This window comes from Chrysochloris asiatica, unplaced genomic scaffold, assembly GCF_000296735.1.
Source record: "Chrysochloris asiatica unplaced genomic scaffold, ChrAsi1.0 scaffold00072, whole genome shotgun sequence".
Classification (NCBI taxonomy): Eukaryota; Metazoa; Chordata; class Mammalia; order Afrosoricida; family Chrysochloridae; genus Chrysochloris; species Chrysochloris asiatica.
The window spans coordinates 7,198,624-7,222,068 of NW_006408590.1; the positions used below are offsets into that span (position 1 = coordinate 7,198,624).

At 48.1% G+C, this 23,445-nt stretch overlaps 1 protein-coding gene across 5 annotated transcripts in view; it reads right to left on the minus strand.

Moving 5' to 3' along the window:
- Nucleotides 1-324: 324 nt before the first annotated feature.
- PAX6 (paired box 6) overlaps nucleotides 325-23,445 on the minus strand; it is a 28,575-nt gene continuing 5,454 nt past the window's right edge. Inside the window, exons 1-14 of one of the 5 annotated variants that reach the window (XM_006864863.1) lie at nucleotides 23,263-23,353; nucleotides 22,012-22,213; nucleotides 17,968-18,044; nucleotides 17,556-17,616; nucleotides 14,005-14,135; nucleotides 13,196-13,237; nucleotides 12,886-13,101; nucleotides 12,040-12,205; nucleotides 6,167-6,325; nucleotides 5,517-5,599; nucleotides 5,162-5,312; nucleotides 4,949-5,064; nucleotides 1,821-1,971; nucleotides 332-1,154 (exon numbers count right to left, since the gene is read on the minus strand). In XM_006864863.1, the coding sequence (XP_006864925.1) occupies nucleotides 1,069-1,154; nucleotides 1,821-1,971; nucleotides 4,949-5,064; nucleotides 5,162-5,312; nucleotides 5,517-5,599; nucleotides 6,167-6,325; nucleotides 12,040-12,205; nucleotides 12,886-13,101; nucleotides 13,196-13,237; nucleotides 14,005-14,135; nucleotides 17,556-17,565 (1,311 nt within the window). In that variant the 5' untranslated portion in view covers nucleotides 17,566-17,616; nucleotides 17,968-18,044; nucleotides 22,012-22,213; nucleotides 23,263-23,353 and the 3' untranslated portion in view covers nucleotides 332-1,068. Of the gene's footprint in view, nucleotides 1,155-1,820; nucleotides 1,972-4,948; nucleotides 5,065-5,161; nucleotides 5,313-5,516; nucleotides 5,600-6,166; nucleotides 6,326-12,039; nucleotides 12,206-12,885; nucleotides 13,102-13,195; nucleotides 13,238-14,004; nucleotides 14,136-17,555; nucleotides 17,617-17,967; nucleotides 18,045-22,011; nucleotides 22,214-22,312; nucleotides 22,530-23,262; nucleotides 23,354-23,445 lie in introns of those variants that run through there. The other 4 variants (XM_006864862.1, XM_006864861.1, XM_006864865.1 and 1 more) reach the window with 4 other exon arrangements.

Genomic DNA, 23,445 nt, shown 5'->3' on the forward strand with positions numbered 1-23,445 from the left:
GGATCTACCATGGAAACAAAATTTGTCACACCACACTATAAGGTTAAAAAGAAAATAGTATAATAAAGGAAATACAAAGGCTTTGGCATGTTTTTTACAATCAACAATGATTAATTTTGATATGTAGTTGTGAACAACTGCAAAACACTTAAGTTTAAAACTCTTGCAAGCATTTTTAATTGATTTAGAATGAATTCTAGATGCACAAATGATTGGACTGTGAACAGTAACACAACTATCTCTAAGAACAATTAACTTTTGCTGGCCAAAGGAAATGGATGATTGCATGGAAACGTGTATAAAACCGCTATAGAATATTCTTGTCAAATATAAATGAAATTAACTTTATTATAGAAATCATTCTGAGGATTTCTAGGGAAGACAAATACTTACATTTTGACAGAAAACAAATTGTATTATATCGAAGACACAATCTACCTTTTAGCTATCAACTTTTTTCTTCCTTGAATTTATATCTTACCCTTTTTTGCACATAAACTTCATCTGTTAACAACCTTTGGAAAACCAACAGATAATTCTTACATATATCTAGTGCATGTTGTTCCAGGTTTAATTATATGCAAAGAAATGATACAAACTTGGAACCTCAGTCCATAAACTATGAACAGATGGGTAGAAGGATTCGATATATCTTGATAAAATTTTCAAATTCATAGCAGAGCTTGTTGATCATGGGGTTTTTTTTGCTGTTGTTTTTAAACAACTTCATGACCAGTACAGATCAAATGTCCATCCAGTCTATGTTGTCCTTTTTTTTTTTTTTTTCCATTATAACATACAAATGCCCATTTACAAATAATACATCAAAATGAATAAAAGTTTGGATACCAAAATGAAGATTTGTTCCAACTGATATCGTGCTTTCTGTATACAAAGGTCCCTGTTTCAAGTCCATTCCCCAGCGATACAATACAGGACACAGTTGTAGAACTGAAGTGCTTCTAACAACCCATTTTCCTTTCCTTCCTGAACGTCCACTGTTGAGTCCACATAGTCACTGACTGAATTAACACAATATTTCTTTTCTTTGCTTTTTTTTTTTTTTTTTTACTGTAATCTTGGCCAATATTGAGACATATCAGGTTCACTTCCAGGAACTTGAACTGGAACTGACACACCAGGGGAAATGAGGCCTGTAAGTGGAAAGAAATAGCCATGTAGATATTGTAGATACTCCCTTTGAAAAACAGGCATGAAGTAGAAATTTATAGATTAAAAAAAAAAAAAATCTCAAATGCTTTCTAACATTTTAACCGTATTTAAAATAATCACAGAAATCTTGTAAGTGTAACAAATAAAAGTAGAACCTGCAGTAGTTTACACATACTAATTCAATCCCAAATCCTCCACCCCAAAGTAAAGGACAGTACCTCCATTTGTTTGTATGTTTGGAATATTAGCAATAAAACTATCTCTGGGGGATGAATGCGGTACTTCTTTATGTGCAATGAAAAGCATGGAGGTGTTAATCAGGTGAGAAATCTTCCAAGTCCTCACTGTTGAGTGATGTCTGAAAATCTGTCCTCAGAAACTTTATAGTCTCAAGCCTTGCTTATCATATACAATGTCTGTGAACAAATTCAGGAAAAATAACTTTTTTTTCCTAGATGGTGTCAAGTTACTAATTAGCTTGACTGAATTTTTTCATTTCAATCAGTTTTCCCCAGAAGAGCGGGCAACACACATCTCACACAAGGGCAGGAGAGTCTTTTGAGGCTACCTTTGAGTGAAAGAAGATCACCTGGCAAAAGAAGTTGCAAAGGCCACCTCTGCACAGCCTACGGAGAGCAGCAGCTCACCTGTTGAAGTGGTGCCGGAGGTGCCCATGGGCTGACTGTTCATGTGTGTCTGCATATGTGGAGGCGTGTAGGTATCGTAACTCCGTCCATTCACCGACGGACTGGTGGGCAGCATGCAAGAGTATGAGGAGGTCTGGCTGGGGACAGGGGGCTACAAAGAAAAAGTCAAACATGGAATTACTGAGAAACACATCACACAAGTCACATCCCCAGTTCTCTCTTTCTTAGAGCTCTGCCAACAAGTCTGATCATTAAAGATGCTTCCATTTAATATATTGGAATTCCATACAACACCTCTAGAATGGGGCCTCCCAACCAGCCCTTCCACTAGCCACAACTATAACAAAGTTGTCTATACACCAAACTTCTAAGGCACTGGACATTCGGCTGTCCAGTGAGCTCTTTTATTTATGCATCAAATTAATTTTCTTTTTGTCCATTTTCATCTTGGACCTCTGCTAGTGTTTTCTAGGGGAACTGTGGCATGTAGGCTTCTGTTACAACACATCCATGCCCACGTCTGCAAAGCCGAGAGCTGTGGGAAGCACTCTGTAAAATTTGACTTGGAGGATGCTGCGACAGTTTTTTGTGACTGGACTCATGGGATTAAAGACACTGAAGAAGCAGCTCCGTAAGGGTTAAGGTGAAGCGAGCAGGAGTGCCAGTCAGTAGAACCCAGGCCCATCCTGAGAATTACAGACCTAAAAACCTAGATTGAATTTCTTTTCCATAAAGTTGCTGCAATCTCCCCTCTTAAGTGTTGAGAAGGGCAGTGCTTGGGGAATAACAAACCTTTCTAACTAAATGTCACTAAATAAAAACTATACACAAATCTGGAACAAAACCTCTCAGGAGCTGTCAGGCCAGCAAAGTTAGACACACGTCAGGAACAAAGGAGATGAGAGGACTGTTTTGTTAGGATGTTCAACATTCCAGAGGGTGGCACTTAGAGCAGGGTCAAAGGAGGCAACCCCACACTTTGAAACAATGGTTGAAAATTTGGGACAACAAAATGAATAGGACAGACAGACTAACCCACACACTCCAAAATACAGAATGTATTTTGTTTTGGAATTATTGATCATTTTCATTTTCTTTAAGTGTTTTGAATGTACATTTTAAAAAATTATCTAAGTGCTGTAATTTTTAAAAGTCAGCACTTAAAATAAAGTGACCCCACGTTCCTAGTTATATCTGTGAACAACCTTAATATAATAAAAGCAACTATTTCATTGTTTCTGTCTAATTGCTTTCTCATATACAAATTGTCTTATATTCAAAGAAGCCTTGATGTTGCTACAGATTACTAAATTTAACAAGACACTCCGTGACCTTATGAGAGTCAGATGATACCTGCTAACACCAAATTCAAAGAAGCAAACAGGCCTTGAGAGTCCTAGTCAGAATTTCAGTTTGCGTATGTGTCTGGTTCCCACAATCACCTCTTCTAGGCTACTTGACTTCTGGAAAATTCCAAGGCATTCAAAGCAACACCAACTAATGGGCTGCTAATCCCTTAATTTCCATCAATTGCACTATGGCCAATAATATCTAGATGCACCAAAAATAAAAACAAACTCTGAAGTTGCTTACATGAGGGGTTTTTAAATGTTCATGGAAAGGTGGAATTAAAAAATAATGGGATTTTCCCATGAACTTTTTCAAGTTGTTCTTACATTAATCTGCTAACCTTAAGGCCAGCAGTTCAACTCTGCCAGCTGCTCCCTGGAAACCCGATTACAGGGTCACTATGAGTCAGAACTGGAGCTCTGGTAGTGTAGTGGTTACGAATCGGGCTGTGAACTGCTAGGTCAGCAGTTCGAAACTACCAGCTGTTCGGCGGGAGAAAGATGAGGCTTTCTGCTCCCGTAAAGATTTACAGCCTCAGAAACCCTGTACAGGGTCGCTATGAGTCGGAACCGACTCCATGGCACATAACAACAACAACAGTGATTCAGAACAAACTCAATGGCACTTAACAATAAAAATACTAGTCTGAAATTTGTAAAACATTCATGTTGGTATGATATTTATTAGAAATCCAAAAAAAGATGTTCAGTGAAGAATGAACCATCTGTGTAACCCCAGAACTGTCTCCAATAAGAGCTCATGTTGGCCAGTCTCACACCATCCGGTCTATGTAATTGTTGAACAAACAAGAGTGAAGAAAATACCTAGGGAAGCTGCTGCAAAAGGCCCACAAAAAAGAAAATTTCTTCCCATCAAAACCATCCAGCGTTAACGGTCAGTACTCCCCACCTTTCCTTATGTAACTTCCATAATGAAGGGTAGGCCTAGCATAGATCTAGCTCATGGTAGGGTGAGAAAGACTTGGGACAAAACTGAGGGCAAAGGCAGATCATTTATACCACAAGGATAGTATCAACCCTCTGGTCACAGAGATTAACTTTCCAGCAAGTGCCTCTATTCCCAATGTAAGATGTAGTAAGAAAACAGGATTTCCACCATGTTAAACACTTCCTAAAATACTGGAGTCCTGGTGTGGCATTGTGGGTTAATGCACCAGACTGCAAAGCCGTTTGAACTGCAAGGTCAGCAGTTCAAGCTCACCAGCTGCTCCTCGGAAACCCTATACAGGGTCGCTATGGGTTGGAACCAACTCGACGGCACTTCACAACACAACAACTATGTAACTATGAATCCCATTGCTTATCCTTTTTCTTCTTCTTTATTTTATCACATATGCCCCGAACGGTGTCCAAAATACATGCATAGTTTATATATGTATTAATATAAATGCATATAAATATAAACCTAAAGTTTGCATAACTATTATATTAGCTAATAATATGGCAGCATCACTTCCATTTTCTGGTACATTTCATTAGTATCTAAAACATGCCCGCCCCTACCTGACATGATAAATACGAATGTTCTCTGTGAGTAAAAGGCAGATGAACTTGACTGAACAAGTCATGAATCAATCAGTCAATTTAAAAAAGATTGGACTGACTGTTTTCATCGCAGACTTGACTGGTCAAGCCAATCACTGTAGTAAGAGAGGCTCCCAAGGGGCAGACCCAGCCAAGCAGGTCTGCAGGTCCCAGCCCCCACCTCACTAGACCTCCCAGGCACCCATTAAGCAGACAGCCACCTGCTTCCCTTACTTGCATAGGCAGGTTATTTGCCATGGTGAAGCTGGGCATGGGCGGCAGAGCACTGTACGTGTTTGTGAGGGCTGTATCTGTTCGGCCCAACATGGAACCAGATGTGAAGGAGGAAACTGCAGGGAGAGAGAGAGACAGCAGAGAAAACAGTCATGGTGAAAGTCAGGGCCAGGTTTAAACACATGCAGTAGTAGTTGTTATCGTTCAAATTACCAGGTGTGGTGGGTTGTGGGATTGGTTGGTAAACACTAGTACTGAAACTACTGCTGATAGGAATATGACTAGGTGTGTTGCTGGCCTGTCTTCTCTGGTTCCTCAGCTTTTCTTCTCGTCTCCATTTGGCCCTTCGATTAGAAAACCATACCTGAAAATCCGATGAAACAGGTTAGCCAGACCTCTGTTAGACCTTTGCCCATCACACCCCTACCAGTATGATAAACTATATTAGCAGACTGGACCTGTTAAAATTTATATCAATAAAGGATGCTCATTAGAGATACCTTTGTCTCCGGAAAAGGCAAATGGTTTGTTTGAATCAGAAAGCTTACAACCACAAGCTCTTGGGTACCTGTATTCTTGCTTCAGGTAGATCTATTTTAGCCGCTAATCTTTCTCGAGCAAACACATCTGGATAGTGGGTTCTCTCAAACTCTGAAAAAGTAAGTAGTTGATTTTTCTATGTTGTGTCAGAACTACATAAAATGAGTCAGCCAGCTCTGGATCAAGCGGGCTCCCCCAGCCCCCCATCTCACCATTTCCTATCAGCTCCTTTAGAAACGTTACTACTATTAGTGTTGACTGTACTTGGGAGAACTTTCTCACCAGAACCAAGTTAAGGTTTCTTCGGAATGACATCCAAAGACCCTTCCGTGGCCTGAATTAGTCAAAATCATTTTCTCTATAAGAAGTCTGGCTTTTATAGTTTGAATTACTGGTATGTAAAAAGAAGAACACACTGAAAAGATGGACAGGAAAAAAAGAATAAAGAAAGAGAAAGAAACCTCCCCAGTCCTCTGTGCTTAGAGCCCTGAAGTCCTGGTACAGCTCTGTAGGATAAACATTGGACCACAAGGTCAGCAGTACAAACTCCTCAGGGTCACTATGAGTCAGAACCGGAACAACTACATGCAAAGGACCCTAGGTCAATGTAGCTCTTTGTACTGAAAATGTGGCATTTACTTTGATGTACTATTTCCCTACTTTGGAAAACTCCATCACCTTTCTCCAGGGCCTCAATTTGCTCTTGGGTAAAGGATGTTCTGTTTCTTTGCAGCTTCCGCTTCAGCTGAAGTCTCATTTGGGCCTCATCTGAATCTTCTCCGTTGGAACTGATAGAGTTGGTATTCTCTCCCCCTCCTTCCTGTTGCTGGCAGCCATCTGGAACAAAAAGGACAGGATGGTAAGAGAAATTCACAATAACTGCAGCCTCTAAACAGGCCCTGGAATAGTCATAAACCCCCAAAGCAGCACAGTCTGAAATGCATTACCAAAGTGACCAAGTATTGCCCTTCATTTAACAGGATAAATTAAATAACATATTCTACCTGGCCACCATTTTCTCTCTCTGTGCGTTTTTATCAAGATGGGACTGTATAAACAACGTTTCTTTAAATGGAAAACAAGCATTGAAGTTCTCAGTTAAAATGATCTTTCATAACTAATCTCGACTCCCCAATTGTTTCACTCAGTTCCCTTTCCCTGCAGAATTTATTTACCTATGTCTGTGTTGGAAAAATAAGAGAGTGATGTTCAAGATTTCAGCTGATCTATAATCAGTAATTCCTATCTAATCAATTAAATGTTGATAGGTTTGTAGAAAATGCTATTAAGAAACCAAACCAAGCTTGTAATCTTTTTTAAAAAATATTTATCTCGTTTTTATTTGAATTCTGCACAGTCAATTTCATTTTAAAGGTTGTGAATTTAGAAGTGCTCGCATTGTTCTACAGTTTTATTCAACTATTGTATGAGTGCGCTTTGCCTTGACACCTATTACGAGCACAGCTGTAATTATATCATCACCAAGAACAGGCTATAATTGCTGAAAATGGAATTTTATATTTAGATAAAAGGACTGTCCATTCTTTGTAATGTGTTGCACCAGAGAAAAGTAAGATTTCTTTTAAATTTTTAACGTGTAATTTTAAAAAAGAAATAGTAGAGAGTTCACTAACTAGCTAAATATGCTATGCTGCAGCTGAGTCCTTGGCATATCATTTAAGCGGTACATTTTTAATTAGGGCATTTCCACCACTTTTAATGTAATTTCTATCATTAAACAGGAGAAAGTTTTATTGTTTTCCCTTGGCGCTTGGAGGGCAGAGATGTGCACTTGGGCTAGCTGTCTCTTACTTTACTGGCGAGGCCGCAGCCTGCCTTCAGGGCTACTCCAGACGGGGTCCAGAGACCCTGAGGGCCACCTCCTCCCGCACTGGAAACTTGCTCAGTGGGGGTGGGGGAGCAAGGGGCCGCTGGGGGCGCTTTGGTGGGAATCGACTTGGTCAGGAATATCATTTATAACCGGGGGACAATAGGCAGTGCCTTCAAAGAGTTCAGGGAATTGTGACAGGATCTAGTGGGATCCTTTCAGGAACTTTGAAATGTTTTAAAACCCCAACTTTCTCCCCCATTTAAACAGGCGGATTCATCGGCACTGGCCACCATATGGGCCCTTGGAGATCTATTGAGATGACCACCAACACTTGAATAGCGAGGGGCTGCTTTTCAGCGCCGCACAATGCCCCGCGAGTAAGGGAAACTATTAAACTCCTGGGGCAGGAGCGTTGGCAAACTTTCGTGGGCAGAATTTTGAGGCCACAATGAGCGCGGGCAACAAAAGGATTCTCTTGAGGCGTGCAGCGGCCCACATTGTGTTACAAGAAGCCCAGTCAACAGACTTTTCAGTGAAGTGTGTTAACCCCTCTGCTCCGCTATCATTAATCACTGTCCGAAGAGCGGACGCCTCAATGCTATTTAGGGCGCTTGGCTGGGGGGTGATGGAGGGGGACGGGGGCGGGGAGGTGTGGAGGGGCGACTGGGAGGGAGGGTGGGGGCCAGGGCCGGAGGTTGGGATGGGGGGGGGTATGGAGACAGACTGATGGGGGGTTAGCAGGGAAGGAAGCGGAGGTGGAGCAGGGGAGAACCTGAGTGCTGGAGAGACCAGGTCAGGGAGGTATCAAAAGAAGGATAGGAAGAATGTTAGAGGAAAGAGGGAGGAGAGGGGTCGGAGGAGCAGGGGAGAGAAAGGTAAAGGAAGAGGAGGAAGAGGGTGTTGGTGAATGGGTGGTGGTTCTCTTTTGAGTTTGCGAGCGCCCCGTCGGAAATGGAGGCTGGGGGGGCTACTTAGCTGAGGGTTTGAAGCTCCGCTCGCTGGTGCGGACGCCAGTGTCGGCGCTGAAGCTCGCTCCAAGTTTCCGCCTGACTTTTCTGAGTGATTTTGGAGGGAAGAGGTCAAGAACCCTCCTCCGTCAATTTGGAATCCGAATTTGGAATCCGGTGAGCGAGGGAAAATATAGAACTAGCTCCTCTGACAGCTTTGGCCAACTAGAAAGACGTCTCGGCCATTGCTTTTGTACAATACAAAAATCTACGAAAGGGAGGGAAATAAAACCTTCTTTCCCTTCAGTCACGCCCCTGCTTTCCAGGAGACCCCATCTCAATCTGGCACATTCGATCTTGCCAATTAAACAAAGCTGTCGGGATCCCACTCACAAGGCCTTAGCAGAAAGCTGTCTCTGCTCTCGTTTGCTTCTCTGACACTTTCCTTATTTTCAAACATGGAACTATGCTCGCTTGCTCGCGGTCTCCCTCCCTTGACAAGTGCACACGCGTACACACACACACACACACACACACACACACACACACACGCAGCCCAGGACCCGCACTGGCGTCAGAACTGGCACTAAGGCGAGTGAAGTCAAGGACGAGGGGCCTAATCGAACGAGCTGGATTTTAAAAAGAAAAAATTGGAATTAGGGGTCAGTAAAGAGAAGAAATTCATGTCTACCGGAACCGTCCGCTACCAGCAGAAAGACCATGCACCTTTAAAAATGTGTTTGCTACTTTTGAAGTAGAAACTGTTCGCAGTGCTGATGGGGAGGCTACTCTTCAGATTGGGCGCCTCCTTTTTCTCTTTAGAGTCTACCTTCCACTCCAAAGGCTTTTAACGAAATAAAACTAGAAGTTGGATCTTGAATTCCCCACATGATAAACCTAAGTGGCAGACAATTAAGATATCTTCTTTAAAAGGCGCCCCCTTGGAGCCGAGCAAAGAAGGGGCCTTCAATGGGCGCCATCCACCTTCCAGCCTAATCCGTGAGAAGGCGAGTGAAAGCGCCTCCCATTATCCCTGCCCCAGGACCATCTGACGCTGGGGATAGGATTTGTTTCCTGGAAGAAGTAGAACAGAAAAAAGAGGGGGGAGGGAGAGACGCTGGGAAATAAAATCATTCCTTAGTTTCTTAGTGTCTTAATCAGTGAGGCGGAAAACAAGCAAGAAAAGATAGCAACCCGGTTGCGGCACCTTTTCAGCTCCGGAGCGCGGATCAAAACATTGTAGCATCTGTTGAAAGAGAGACTGACTAAATCCTATAGAGGGCCAGGGTATTACGGGGAGGAGGGAGGGAGGAGGGAGGAGATAAGAAAAAGTGTCTCCGTGATCCCTAAAACCACCAAATCGCTGGAGAATTATGGCTGGATAGAGTTGTCTCTTGTTGTTGTCAACCCACGTCGTCACGATTTTATTCACCGCCTCATGGCGTTGATCAGATGGAAACCATATTTGGCTCCCTCTGAGACCTAACCTCGCCTTATGCTTTCCGAGTAATGGACTCTTTAAAACCCAAGAACGGCTTCCCTGGCCGGGGAAGGAGGCCAAGGAGGGAGGGGGACCTTCTTAGCCCCAAAAGGCCTAAGGAGTCCCGGAACGTCAGCCGACGCTCGCTACCAGCTCCGGCGTCCCCCAAGACCCGGACTCCACTCTCGGTTCTCGCTGCGCGTCCTCCCAACACAAACCCGGGCAGCAAGCGATCGCCTGGGTGGAGAGGCTTTGGGGAGGGGACGGGGCAGAGGTGACATTGACCCAGAATTCTCAAACAACTCAGATCATGAAAGTTAACAGTTTCTGAATGAGCGCCATCTCCCGCCCTAACCATCCCCAACAGGCCCTTACGGGCGAGTTCTCGCTTCCCGCCCTCACACTCCCTCCCCAGGACGAATATCTGCTCAAATCGAGCGCCACCTCTGGTGGAGGCAATGGGACTGGCAAAGCTTTTGCCCTCGACTTCTTTTTTGCGCGGGCAGCAGAGGTGGGAGTGGGGGTATCCTCTTCTACACCCCAAGCAACTGTGAGAGGGGATAGAGTGAGTGGCAGGGAGAAGGTTCTGGACTCAACCTCCCAGGCCTAGAATCCTGCACCCCGCTCCCTTTTCGGAACTCCTCGGCCCAAGTGGGCCTAACCTAGACGGGAGAAGAGTCATGGGGACTTCAGACAGCTGGGGGAGAAGCAGAGGCTCCAAAGCCCCTAGAGGTGCGAAGCCACTTTGGTGTGTCCAGAGTGCGCACAAGGGGGATACTACAGTTTCAAGGATCCGGCAGGGGTGGGCTTGTCTACACTCAATCACGTGGCTCCCTCGGCCCCTCCAGTGACTGAAGCGACCCGGGCGGAGACCGCACTCCCTTAGGGTGCGGCCCGCGGCCCTAGAGCCAGCGGACGGTGGGCGGGCGGGGTCGTCCAGGGAAGTCCGGACCCTGCGCGTCAGGAGGCCTCTGCCGGCCCAGCGGCCCGCGCTGGGAAACAAAAAGCGAGTGCTTTGCTCCCTATCTTCCCAGTGTCCGTCCTATATTGTTTTCTGCTCTTAAAACTGACATGTCTAATTGGCAATTGGTGCCGAATCGTGTCCAGAGGTCTCTTGTGGAACATTTCTACAGCTGTCTCCTTCAACTAGACGCTTATTCATGTCGCCTTAATGAGAAACAAAACGTTCTCTAATGAGCAATTACAGAGCGACAGGATTGTTCCCATAACAAATTCTTGCGAGTGACAGAAGCATCCTTTGTACCAGATATTTCGCATACTGTTACCGATTTTCCCTTCACCAGCCCGGCTCGGCGGAGGCGCCGTCACCCAGAGCGGGTACTGAAGTGCATGGACGCACCGGCAGCCCCAAGGCCATCCCCACGCAGGCGCCCCGGGCCCGAAGCCCCTGTGCTCTACACTGCTCCCGGGAGTGAGACGCCACGTCCCATTATCTCGAATATTATCTCCTTGTCATGAGGACAACAAATACCGATTAATCTTCTGAGTAAACTGTTTCCTCTTCTTGATCAAGCTACCTCGGGTGTGTGCGTAGAGGGGGAGGTCCAAGTGACACCCCCATCTGCCCCTCTTCCTATATCTTTTCTCACAAATCCTAGGACCCCCAGGTTCCATCTCCCCTCCCAGCTCAGAAGCCTTTCCTTGCATACACACACACACACACACACACACACACACACCCCTCCCCTCAGTCCGGCTTCAGTATTCTCATCCTTCACTTCAGAGCAGTCACCACCCACAGAGAGTGAGAACTGAGGGTCCAGAGGAGCAAAGGGGGAGGAGAAGGGATGGTGGGAGACCCTCACCTCAAATGCTGCCTCCTGGACTTGGTCCTACAGCTCACTGTTTGCCTTCTCAGATACACTCTGCTCATACTCACATAATTTGTCAATTATGGCAAAAAGCAAAATGATACAATTATGTTTACCTTGCAGTCTGTCAGTGTGTTAACTTGTCACACTTCTACAGCAAGGGGGCTCTCTGTGCATTTTAATGGGAAATTTAAATAGGCACCAGGAAGCACAAACTCCTGCCCACAACTCACTCACACACCACCATGCTTCTACTATTCCTCTCACACTCCTAAGCTAACCAGATGGTTCAACAACACCATTTACAAACAGTGCAGGTCAAGACATCCAGGTCCTTGAAGAGTCCCTCCACTACATCCTGCCAGCACAGAGGCTAGGAGGGTGACGAGATTGGAGGAAGAAAGGGTGGACAAGGAGTTATGTATATGGAGAGTTTCAAGGATGGATGTTCGGGTTTTTACCTTGTGTAGGTTGCCCTGGCACTGAAGTCCCTGGATACCAACCAGGTCGGGTGCCCCAGCTTCCTGTCTGCCCATTCAACATCCTTAGTTTATCATACATGCCGTCTGCGCCCATCTGTTGCTTTTCGCTAGCCAGGTTGCGAAGAACTCTGTTTATTGATGACACCTGCAAATCAAACCAAAATCAAACCAAATGGTAGCGTCCCCTGAAGACACCATCATCCATCCCATCTTAAGTCCCCATCTCTGCTTGCCCATACCCTAAAAGAGTTATCCTCAAAACATTAAAATGCTTTCAACCACCCGGGGACAGAGAATGGATTTGCAAGAACTTTGTAGAAAGAATGACAGCCCATCACTTTGGTATGGGAATTGAGTTGGGTAGGGAATTGTGGGGCCCAGGGGTGGGGGTCCTTTCAGCACTACCAGTGTCTGGTGATCTGACTCAGTGGCTACTTCGTTCTGTTAAAAGAGTTCCTGAAAAGAGATTGAAGCTCATTTTGGAGCTTTCATTCATTTTCATAAACTTTATATGAGGATGGAAATGGATGTTTGATGCCTAAAGGACGGTTTACGCAGTTGAGTTTTCATTTTCCTTCTTGACTCAAGAGTTTTACCAGGGTGCTTTTGACCTTTACTTTGCAGTATGCAAATAAACCAGTCCCCAAACTCAACTCCCATTTTCCAGATGGTCTAAAAAGATCAGGGCATTACAGAAGAAATAGAGATAGAGAGGGAGAGAGACAGGAGGAAGAGAGAAAGCAGGATGCAGAGGTGGAGAGGATAAAGAAGAGAGAGAGTGGGTTTAGTTAGGGCAGGGAGGGTGAATGTTCTCAGTGAACTTACACTTGGTATGTTATCGTTGGTACAGACCCCCTCGGACAGTAATCTGTCTCGGATTTCCCAAGCAAAGATGGACGGGCACTCCCGTTTATACTGGGCTATTTTGCTTACAACTTCTGGAGTCGCTACTCTTGGTTTACTACCACCGATTGCCCTGGGTCTGATGGAGCCAGTCTCGTAATACCTGCCCAGAATTTTACTCACACATCCATTGGACACCTGCATAGGGGAAGTGGACAGAAAACCACATTATTAATAATTTCAAGACAAAAATAAAATTGTTTAAGTATGCATTAAACAATGACAAGCTTACGTTTTGATTGTCCAGCACTTGGACTTTTGCATCTGCATGGGTCTATAACACAAAAATATACCTTCAATGGTACGAGAACTTACTATAAAGAAATTTTTTTCTTAAAATTACATTTGTAGCCCTAAAAACTACAAATATGATGATACTTTTGAACAATTTGAATTAAAAAAATAATTTTAAAAAATATTTTAACTGTTTTATTAAACACTGCCTGAAGATGCATCAAAACGAAGTCAAATTAAATTGTTTGTGTGCTGATCTTATTTAAAGCGGTGTCATGCTTTAATGGGCAAAGGGGAAAAACAAAACTAAAATTTTACCTTTTTCCTTTAAAAATATGCCCAATTGAGTAAATGTGATTTAGTGAGGTGCTAAGTAGTATTTGCCTTTTAAAATCAACGTATGTTCTTCATGACTATGAAGAATACAAATATCTCAAATCCAAGACGTAGGGAGAGGTAACTGAAATTACTCCAGTTTATATAGCTCAGCTTATTACAGTTCATAAACTGTTACCACATGAATGTCTTTACCAAACGAAGAAAGGTTTTTCAAAAATACACATACTTTTTTTTTTCTTAAGCAGATGAATTATCTCATGACTGGCCCAGGTTGAGAAAGGTAGGGAAGGATGGCGGAAGGAAAGGGAAAAGCGGGAAGATAGGACAGGGTGATGGGAACTGGGTTATCCAGTGGGTGGGTGAGGGTGGGGGTCCACAATTAGCAGCGTTTACAGTAAGAAATGAAGAGAGGGCATTCAGAGTGGAGGGCCGCGGGGGCGGCTAGTGGGGTGGTGCCAGAAGGATCACCTGCAGAATTCGGGAAATGTCGCACGGCCGGGCCCCGCTGTGAGCTAGCTCTACGATCTTCTGCCTGGTGGAGTCTGGCAGTGGCCGCCCGTTGACAAAGACACCACCAAGCTGATTCACTCCGCTGTGACCTAAAGAAAGTGAGAAGAAAGAAAAGGAGAGGCGAGAGAGAAGGAGAAAGAAGAGGAGGAAAATAGGAAGAGGAGAAAAAGAAGAAAAGACAACCACAATGCATCGTTGTCAACCCTCTTCAACCTCAGCGATCCAGTCCCAGCTATCAATCAAAACCAACCGGACCCTGAAGCCAAGCAGTGTTATTGGGTAGCCCAGCCTCACTCCTGCTCTGGATTACAGAAGTGCCAGAGTCAGGAAAGTGCCAACAAGCAAGAGCTCGGTAGCCCACTACCCCTCCACCCTAACTGGGCTCCCAGACCACTGGCCCTCTTTATAAACACCCATGGAGCCACTGAACTGACACGGTGCAAATAACAGCTCAAATACACCACCACCACCACCACCAAAGATCCCCTCTTAGTGTCACTGAAATCCATGAGTTCTATAAAACCCACACTGAACCTCCAAGGTCTCTGCAGTGTGGACCAGTGAGTGCAAATCCTACAGCCCTTCAGCGCTGCCTGGGACGATAGAGTCCAGACACATTTGCATCCCTCTCCAAACTCTGGCGAAGGCATGGCACAATCACTCGAGTGACAAAAAAAAAAAAAAAGAAAAAAAGAAAGAAGAAGAGAAAGGAGAAGAGGAGAGAAGAACCAAAGCAGCAAACCTAGCTGATGAACCCCAATCTGGATTTAGCACCCACTCACTGAAGCCAACAGAGCTGCCCAAAACAAGAGGGGCTGACAACACTGACGCTGAGTCTGGCCCTCACCACTGCTCAGGACAGGCATTAGCAAGAATCAAAGGCGAAAAAGGAAAGGGAAGGTGGAGGGAACCACACCTAGGGGTCCCCCAGCCCTCCTTTCTCACAAGCTTCTCCCATTGTCTAATCTTAAAGATTGCGGGGAAGGAGTAAGCACATCTATCAGCCCCCTTCACAGAAACTACAGACACAAAAATAAAACCAATTGCCAATTTCAACTTCCTTTGGAAAAAAAAAAAAGAAATCTCCAACCTGCAGACCCGGCTCTAGAGAGCAGACCTCCCAGAAGATGTTGCTCCTGGTTCGCTCTCCTCTCCTCTCCTCTCCTCTCTTCTCCTCGGAGCCTCCTGATAAATTGACTCCAGGAGCCTGTGCTTCTTAGCAATAAATAAGCTCCAAATATAGAAGAGGGGGAAAAATATGATGAGCCTCGCTGACATTTGTCTTTAAAATAAAACTAGCTGCACGTCAAGTTTGAGCTTAATTTCTGGAAATAGGCGAAAGTCGCTCCGGATCATGCATGGAAGGCTAATTGAAAAGATCAGTCGGGGCGCTTGTGGCAGCCTTGTCACTTTGTGACAGTGCTCCGCTCCGGGAAATTGCATCGTCACGACAAACGGGACCGTGATAAAACGACCCTTTCCGTCCCTATTTGGAGATCACTCAGACAGATGAAACTGCACTCCTTTCCCTTCGAGGGAAGCCGAGTTTTCAGGGCGGCCATCATTGGGGGGAGGAGGAGGCGAGTCTCAATGGGATGGGAAGTGACAAGCGTATGGGGGATCTGGGCTTGAGCTGGGCCCAGCACAAGCTGGGGGATAGCTCTCAGCCAACAGAGAGAGGCCTAGACCGTGCTTCCGGTTTCTCTTAAATTCCCTTTATTGAGCGTCTTTGCCTGGCAAGTCCCATCGACCCCTCCAGGTACAGAGTACTCCCTCTCCCCCCATCCAGGGAGCCTCCTTCTAAAGAGAAAGGCTGTCCCACATAGATACAGAGTCTTTCCAAACTTCATGCCTCGCCTGGGCAATTCTCAACCTATAAATGCCAAGGGGTGTGAGGTCGACTAATCCTAGACCTCATCCTTTCTTCTCCTCTTATTGCAAAAAAATAATAATAATAACAATGTGCCTACCACCTCCGTAGCCACCGCCGGCGGGTGCTCGCCGAGGAGACGGGGCCAGGGCGTTTCTGCCAGCATCGAAATGGCAGCGAGGAAACGCAGCCTTAAGTTCCCCCTCAGAGGTTAAGCCTCAATCATTGTGTCCCTTCCCTAGGGACGGCTGACGCTCTCGCCCAGTGGCGATGATTATGCGCCTAGAATTCGACCGCGAAGCTTCTAATAGGAAAACATATGGTGTCAATTTGGATGCTCCGTGCCTCGTGCACACCCGGGAGCGAGAAGCACAAAGCCCTACAGGCCGGCGCGCGACCCCGCGCCCCTCGGGGCCCGCCAGCCCGGCCGCTGCGGAGTACGCGCAGCTCAGCGCGCACAGAGCTTGTGGCTGGGGAACCTGTGCTCCAGGAGAAGAACCCTGCCACCGGGATGGAGTGGGTAGAGACAGGCATTGGCCTCGCCAAGAGGGATATCTCCTGGGCCAAGCCCGGGGCCTGAAAGATTCTGTACAACCATCCGCAAAACCAACACAATCGCACCCTTTCCTGCCGTTCGCGTCCAGCCGGCGGGGCAGCACCAGAGGGCGGTCAGCACCAGCACATATGGATCGGGCTCTGGGGTTCTAAGTCTTTGCGGATCGGTCAGGGTAAGCGGGCAGCTAGAAGACCTAGATCTTTCCATTCCCGAGTATAGCTGAGCCTTTAAACCGCGTGCTAACTCCGCATCTCAACCCGGGTCTAGTTTCACTCTGCCTCCAGGCCCCTAGGCCAAGGCTCCAAAGTAGTTCTACCACGTTCTGGCGGCGCCCACCGACTGAGCAGGGAAGTGGACTGAGGGCCTCAGAGGCCTAGGCAGAGGGAGGAAGGAAGGTCCAAGAACAAGGGAATCAGAGGCACTAGGAGGCTGACCAGAACCCAGGCAGGTGCAAGTGGTTCTCCAATTCCTCCTGAGCGCGGTTCCCACCCTCTTCCCAGACCCAGGACACCCTGCTCTCTCCTGCGCCCTGTAGCAGTCCTCCTGGCCCCAGCCCTTTTCAAACCTGGGTTCCCTACTCCCCTTCCCTTCTAAGCCCCCGGGTGGGGAGGGGAGGAGCTGCCCCGAGAGTGACTGGGGGCGGGGAGTCCCCTACCCCACCCTGGCGCTGGAGACTTTCAGTCCGGGCTAAACCCAAGGGGCCTCCTTCACCAGTAACTGGAAGAAGCCTCCGCCCCGCCCTGCTCAGCCCAGCCCCTCTCTGGGGTCAGAGCCCGGGCAGGGGCGGGGAGGGGGTGTGAGTTTACAGGATTTTGGGGGGATGGGGTTTCTCTACCGCAGCTTCGCAAAGTCCCGCAAGCAGTTCAGTTCTGAAGAGCCCAGCCCTGTTCTTCCAAAAGCGAGAAGAGTCAAGCAAACGCCCTCCCCTCTCCGGCTACCGGGCGCTGAGGGGGGCGCAGCCGCCACTGGTTCCTGGACCTCAGGCCAGTGGGCCTGGCCCGCGCCGAGAACCTTCGCGCCCTCCCCTGACCCACCAGCTCCGGCGCCCCCAGCCTGAGGCCCGACAAAGACGGAAGCACTTACTGTTCTGCATGCTGGCACTGACTTGGGGCCGCTGGATCCCAAGAGGCTCGAATGTGGGGCTCTGTTAGCAAGAAAATAGGTGTTAATCCCAGGCTTCCGCACCAGGTAGGCCTAACGCCCGCCCCAAGGAGGATCTGGAAATAAGGATAGGACAATTCCCTTTCTTCAGGAACGGATCCACTCAGCCACTTGGGCCGATCTGAGGGTCGTCCAGCTTCGCCCTCCAGCGCGTGTGCTCTACACGTTGGACTTCAAATAAAATACCCAATATTTCCATTCTTCTGCCCTCAAATCCTCTCATAGTTAACCCTTTAACCTGCAGGAACGATAAGATTTTTCTTTCTTTCTTTTTAACTGTTCTGAAACAGTTTTGACCCATCGGAGTCTTGAAATCAAGCATCACAGAACTTGCCTGAAATCTGGGATGTCTGTCCACTCTTACAAGAAAGGGTCTCACACATCTGCGCACCCCTAGTTAAAGTCTTCTCCCTAAAACGAAACACAGAGAGAGAAGGGTATGTCAAACGGTGGCCCCGTAGACTGAGTCCCACTCTCACATGCACACCTGCACACCTAGGGCTCAAAGTGTCATAAAACCCTAAGTCATAGTCATAGCGGCCTCTGCAGCAGCAGTCCCTAACTTTTTGAAGAGGCTGTTCCACCTGGCTTGGGAGGATTGGAGAATTTGATGAGCTATGCGAAAATATTGAGAATCTTGGGGGGGGGCAATAGAAAGAGTGGGGTGAGTAGTAGGAGCTACAAGCTGGGGGTAGACAAGGCTTAATACCTCAAGTTTGGAGGGGAAGGGGTCCATGGGGGATCACAGAGGAACCACAGAACTTCATGGTACCTGGGAAGCCTGGTGTGGTGCTGTTGGATAATCACTGAACTGCTAACCTTGAGGTTGGCAGTTCAAACCCACCAACCACTTTTTGAAAACCCTATACAAGGTAACTATGAATTAACCTGACTCCACGGCACTTAATAACAACAACAAGGGTACAGGCTGGAGTCCTTTGGGACTGCTGCGGTATCACAGTCCCTCTTTCCTTAAGTAACGTCACCACCATCCCAGTTGCTTCAAGATCCCCAGAACCCACTTTCTAGTTCCTCCTTCATCCTTCACACCCTCCTTCCCAGCGTCTCAGCCAGGCGTCCTCTCAACTCATCAAGCAGCCCTTCTGGGACTTTGAAAGTGGAGAGCCCAACTTTTTCTCTCAAACTCACTTATTGTGATTAACTTCTCTTTGGGTGTTTAGATCTTCCCCCCTTTCACTGTACTGTGACACACGCTGTCTACCTCACCTCACTGCTTTACAAAGTATAAACCAGAGGGGGTGAGCTTGGTTGACAAAGCCTACAGACAGCAAACAATGGCTTCTATTCTCCAGCTCTCCCCAACCCAAAGAGCAAAACCAAGTCTCCCTAGCCAGCAACACAGCTTCCAACCAAACGTACCAACAACCCACCAAGTCACAAAGGGAACAGACAGATGTTTTTCGCCTCATAAGTCCTGACCCAGTGCAGGTCCCCCAAGGTTCACTCTCCACCACCCCCTCCCTGACTTCCCCTAAAAAGAAGGTTCTTGCAGGGAAAATAGAAAAGTAATTTCTTGTTATAAATATCTGAGGTAATTGTGTTACTAGTGTGAGTTGTTATGGGCTGTAAAAAGATACAACGGCACCGTGGGGAGCTCAGTTGGGAAGACAGAGTTATAAGAAAGGGCCTATTCAAGAGGTTTGCCAAAAATAGAGAGAAAGAGGTAAAATAATGAAATAGCCAGCACATCGTTTATCCCTATTATGGGGGGGAAAAACCCTAAAATATTCATTCATTTTTGTTTTGCCTATAGTGATTATTAATTTTGTCTACCAACAAGTAAATAATTCAAAAAAGCACATTTATCTCTTTAAGGTCATTCCTGGTCCAATTTATGAACTAGCAGGGGGTCAGCTTAAAGTTATAAAAGCAAATCTAAAAGGGGACTTTCCCCCAGCTTCCGGATAAGGCCTGATAAATATTGGCAAGAGCAGTGGGCTACCCTTGCTGGGTTAACTCTAGATGTGTCCCTCCTGTCCTTCAGACCCCACGGCCACAGTCTCCCCCAGGACAGGCGGAAAACTCGTCTCCGCCACATAAAGTGTTCATGGCTCTCCAACGTGAAACTAGGAAGCTGCAAAGTAGGAGAGGCAGTGGGAAGGAGTAAAATTCCCCCGGGAGGGGCAAAATTTCCGGAACTCCCTCTGCCTAGTCCACACTGTACACAATCACAACTGCATGCCCCTCATCCTGGTCAGGACTTGGTGCCATTTTTTAAAATGTCACTAGTTGTTCCCAGAGAGGCCTAGCTGATGGATTTTCGAAGCAGCTGGGAAGGTGAAAGCATTTCAAATTCGGGCTCTGCTCCACCCCACCCCCAACTCCCACTTCCCCTCTCCTAAGAAACTATCTAATTACTTAAGCAATCCTTAACACTTAGGCCAAAAACTACCGGGGAAGCCGGCACCAAGACAGCCGGAAGCAGCCATAAGCAGACAGGCCAGACCCCCAGCCGTGACCGGAGCCCCTCGGAGTAGCTCCAGGCTTTGTACGCTACGAAGGATTGTCCAGACACCTCCGAGTCGTCCGGGCTTTGGGCCACTGCTCCCCACTCACCCAACAATTGGAATCTTTTTGCTGTTTTGTTTTTTTAATTTCTTTACTCTCAAAATCCATCCCTATCTTCCTTAAAGGGTGAAGGAAGAGCTCGCTTTCAACATTACCGCCACCCCAACCAAAAAGCAATTAGTGATTAAAATGACAAAGTTTTACTTTCTGGGGCCAACTAAGGTAACAACTAATCAATTTGCCTTCAGACGTTTGCAAAGGTCACCGGCAAAACAAAACAACAACAACAAAAAATGTAATGCCAATGGCAACAACTGTTGTTTTTCCTCGGTAAACTCGCCAGGCTCTCAAGTTCTGCTTTCATTTCATTTTCTGTCTCTACTCTCCTCTTCAAGCCTCCAAACGTTTGGGTTAAACATCCAAAATGGCTTAGGGCTCTTTGGAGAGTAACAGGGAGAAAAAAGAATCGACGTTCACTTTGTTTTTAAACTTTCTAGAAACCACTCCTGAATGGAGGGCCGGGTTTTAGCACTCGAAAAAGAAAGCATTTCCACTTGAAATTCAACTCCATTTCCCCCCAATTACACTTGCTAAAATTCCAGGCTATTATGGCGCAGGGAGACTGAGAAAATCTACACAGGCAAAGAGGCAAACTTTATGAACTTTGAAAGGACACTTTTTCTCCTGGGGTTCCAGAATCGAAAAGCTCTCAAATTACTCAGACTAATTAACTGGGAGAGGAGGTTGATCAGACCGGGGGGAAAGCTAGTGCTTTCATATTGATTTTTTTTTTTTTTTTTTTTTTAACGACCTCACAAAGAAAAATCAGGGGCATCCGGATTAGAGAAAGAAAAAAGATGGAAAGGTGGGGAAAAAACCTCAAAACAAAACAAAAACAAAATCCGGCAAACCACCTTTCCACCCCGAAACTTGTTGAAATGGCAACACCGGGCTGGCTCCGTTTGCTCGAGGAGGACAAGGACAAATACCCACCGAGCGCTGCGGGACCCGAGCTTTCGCCGGGCTAGGGAGAGGGTGGGTGGAAGCCTAGCGAGCTCCGCGCTCAAGTTAAGTTGAGGGCTGGAGCCCAGAGGCTTGCTGGAAGCGGACAATCCTCCCGCTCGCCTCGGAGCGCGCCTCTGCCCGCCTCGGCCTGGCACCTTCCTTCCCCGCTCGCGCTCGCTCCTTCGCGCTGCTTTCAGCGTGTGGCGGGCAGGCCGACGGGCTCCGCCCGGCCTGGCGGCGAGCGCAATGCCCTCTCAGCGCTCGCTAGCCCGCGGGCTCTTCGGCGCCCGAGCCGTGCGCCGCACAAAGCCGAAGGGCGGGTAGCGGCGCGGCGAGCCTGCTCCCTCCGCGCTCCTTCGGTGCGCCCGCTTTCTGGGCTCTCGCTGGGCCCAAGGCTGGACAAAGCAGCCTCCGGCGTCTGGTCTCTGCGGCGGTCCCCGGGCCTGGGGCACCTCACAGCATATTCGTCCTCTCCCTCCGACCGAGAGCATTGGGCGAAGCTGGGGCCGGGCGCCGGGGCGGCGGATGCGCCTGGAGCCTCGGTCCTGCCTGCGATCTCAGCCCGCGCTGACGCTGGCGCTAGGGCTGGGATTGGGGCTGAGCCGGCCGCCTGCCCCGAGTCCCGCGCCGGTCCAGCTGGCTGGCCGTCACCCTCCGACGCGGGCTTTCGCTGGAAGTAGAAAGTTTGGGCTCCTGCGTGGAAACTTCTCTGGCCCAACTCTCCCGGCGTAGCAGTGGGGGGAGGGGATCGGTGAGAGGGGAGGAAAGAAGGGAGGGGGGGAGGAAGGGGGACCTGCCTGGATATTGCAAGAAAAATGAAGCGAGTAGAAAGGAGCGGACTCACCTTTATGAGGCATCCTCTCTCGTTGTCAAAGCTCCTGTCAAGAGTTTTGTTTGTTTGGGGTTTTTTTGTTTTTTTTTTTCCTCCTGTTGTTGCTTAAAGACCACAACGGTTTGAAATGACGGTGTTTTAAAGGAGTTGTCGGTGGTGAGAGTTTTCTCCACGGACGCTGCAGGGTTGGTGTATGAGAGCAATTCTCAGATCCCTGGGAAGGAGACAGAGATTGACAATAAAATGGGCTGTCAGCGGTTGGAGTGTGAGAGATAAAGAGTGTGGGTGAGGGAAGTGGCTGCAGCCAGCACACCTATGCTGATTGGTGATGGCTCAAGTGTGTTAATGTGTGTGTGCCGGCGCCCGGCCTCGCCTCCACCGCTCCTCACTGGCCCATTAGCGAAGCCTGACCTCTGTCATCATCCTCCAGCAAAACACTTCCTCCTGCGCCTGAACCAGAGCGGGAAATGAGGCCGAGCCACGGTTCGCTTTTCAAACCCACTAATCACTCCGCAACATGCAAATGCACCGCTCGCTCCCACACAAAATATTGCTTTATGCAAAGCAGCGCCGAGGCCTCGCGCCAGCCGATTGGATGCTCCCTCTCCCCGCCTGGTGCAATTGGTCCGTTTGTTTGAATATGAATACACTTGTTTTCGGCTCTGCCGGTGGGTCCTGGCTCCTCTCCCGGCTCTGGGCCCCCGCACCCGGGCTCTGGCACTCACCGACATCTTCAGGCTCCGCACGCTCCGGCAGTCAGCGCGCTCTGCGCTGCGGCCACAAGCTGGAGGGGACGCGTGCAGGCCGCTGGGCTGGGGCGCACGCCCCCCACCCCGAGCGGAGCGCAGCGCCCCCAGTCCATCGAGGGAGCAAGTTTCTGCAGCTCGCGCAGCCCTTTCGTGCCAACTCAGCGCAGCCTGGCCTGCCACCCCGCCCCCGCCCACCCCTCCCGCCACTGTGCCATCCCGGTCTGGGTCGCAGGAAGCCGAGCTCTGGCTCACCTGGCCTCTGGGAAGAAGAGGAGAGGGGCGGGGGTAAAACTGAGTCCTCGAAGGCCGCCACTAAGGCCAAGAGGAGTCCGCCGGGCCCCGGAACATGGTGAGGCCCAGCTGCCTCTCCTAGCCTGGCCTTGCAGGCCTGCCCATTCTTTCACGCGTTCCCTCGGCCCTTTCTTTCTCTCCTTTCTCCATTGGGAAGCCGCGGTGCGCAACAGAGCGGAGGCCCAGCCCTGGCTGGAGAGGCCCGAGTAAACACGCCACTTACTTTGTGTACAGAGGGTTCTTATGAAAAGCCCTGAAGAGTCCTCACCAAACACTCACCAACTTCTCCCACGTGCCATTTGTTGACTAAGAGCTGCTGCTTTTCCAGACGTCGGAGAGGAGGGGAAAGCAAGGGGGGTGAAGGCAGCAAGAGGGCCAGGGGAGCATTGGAGGCAGAGGGAGGTGG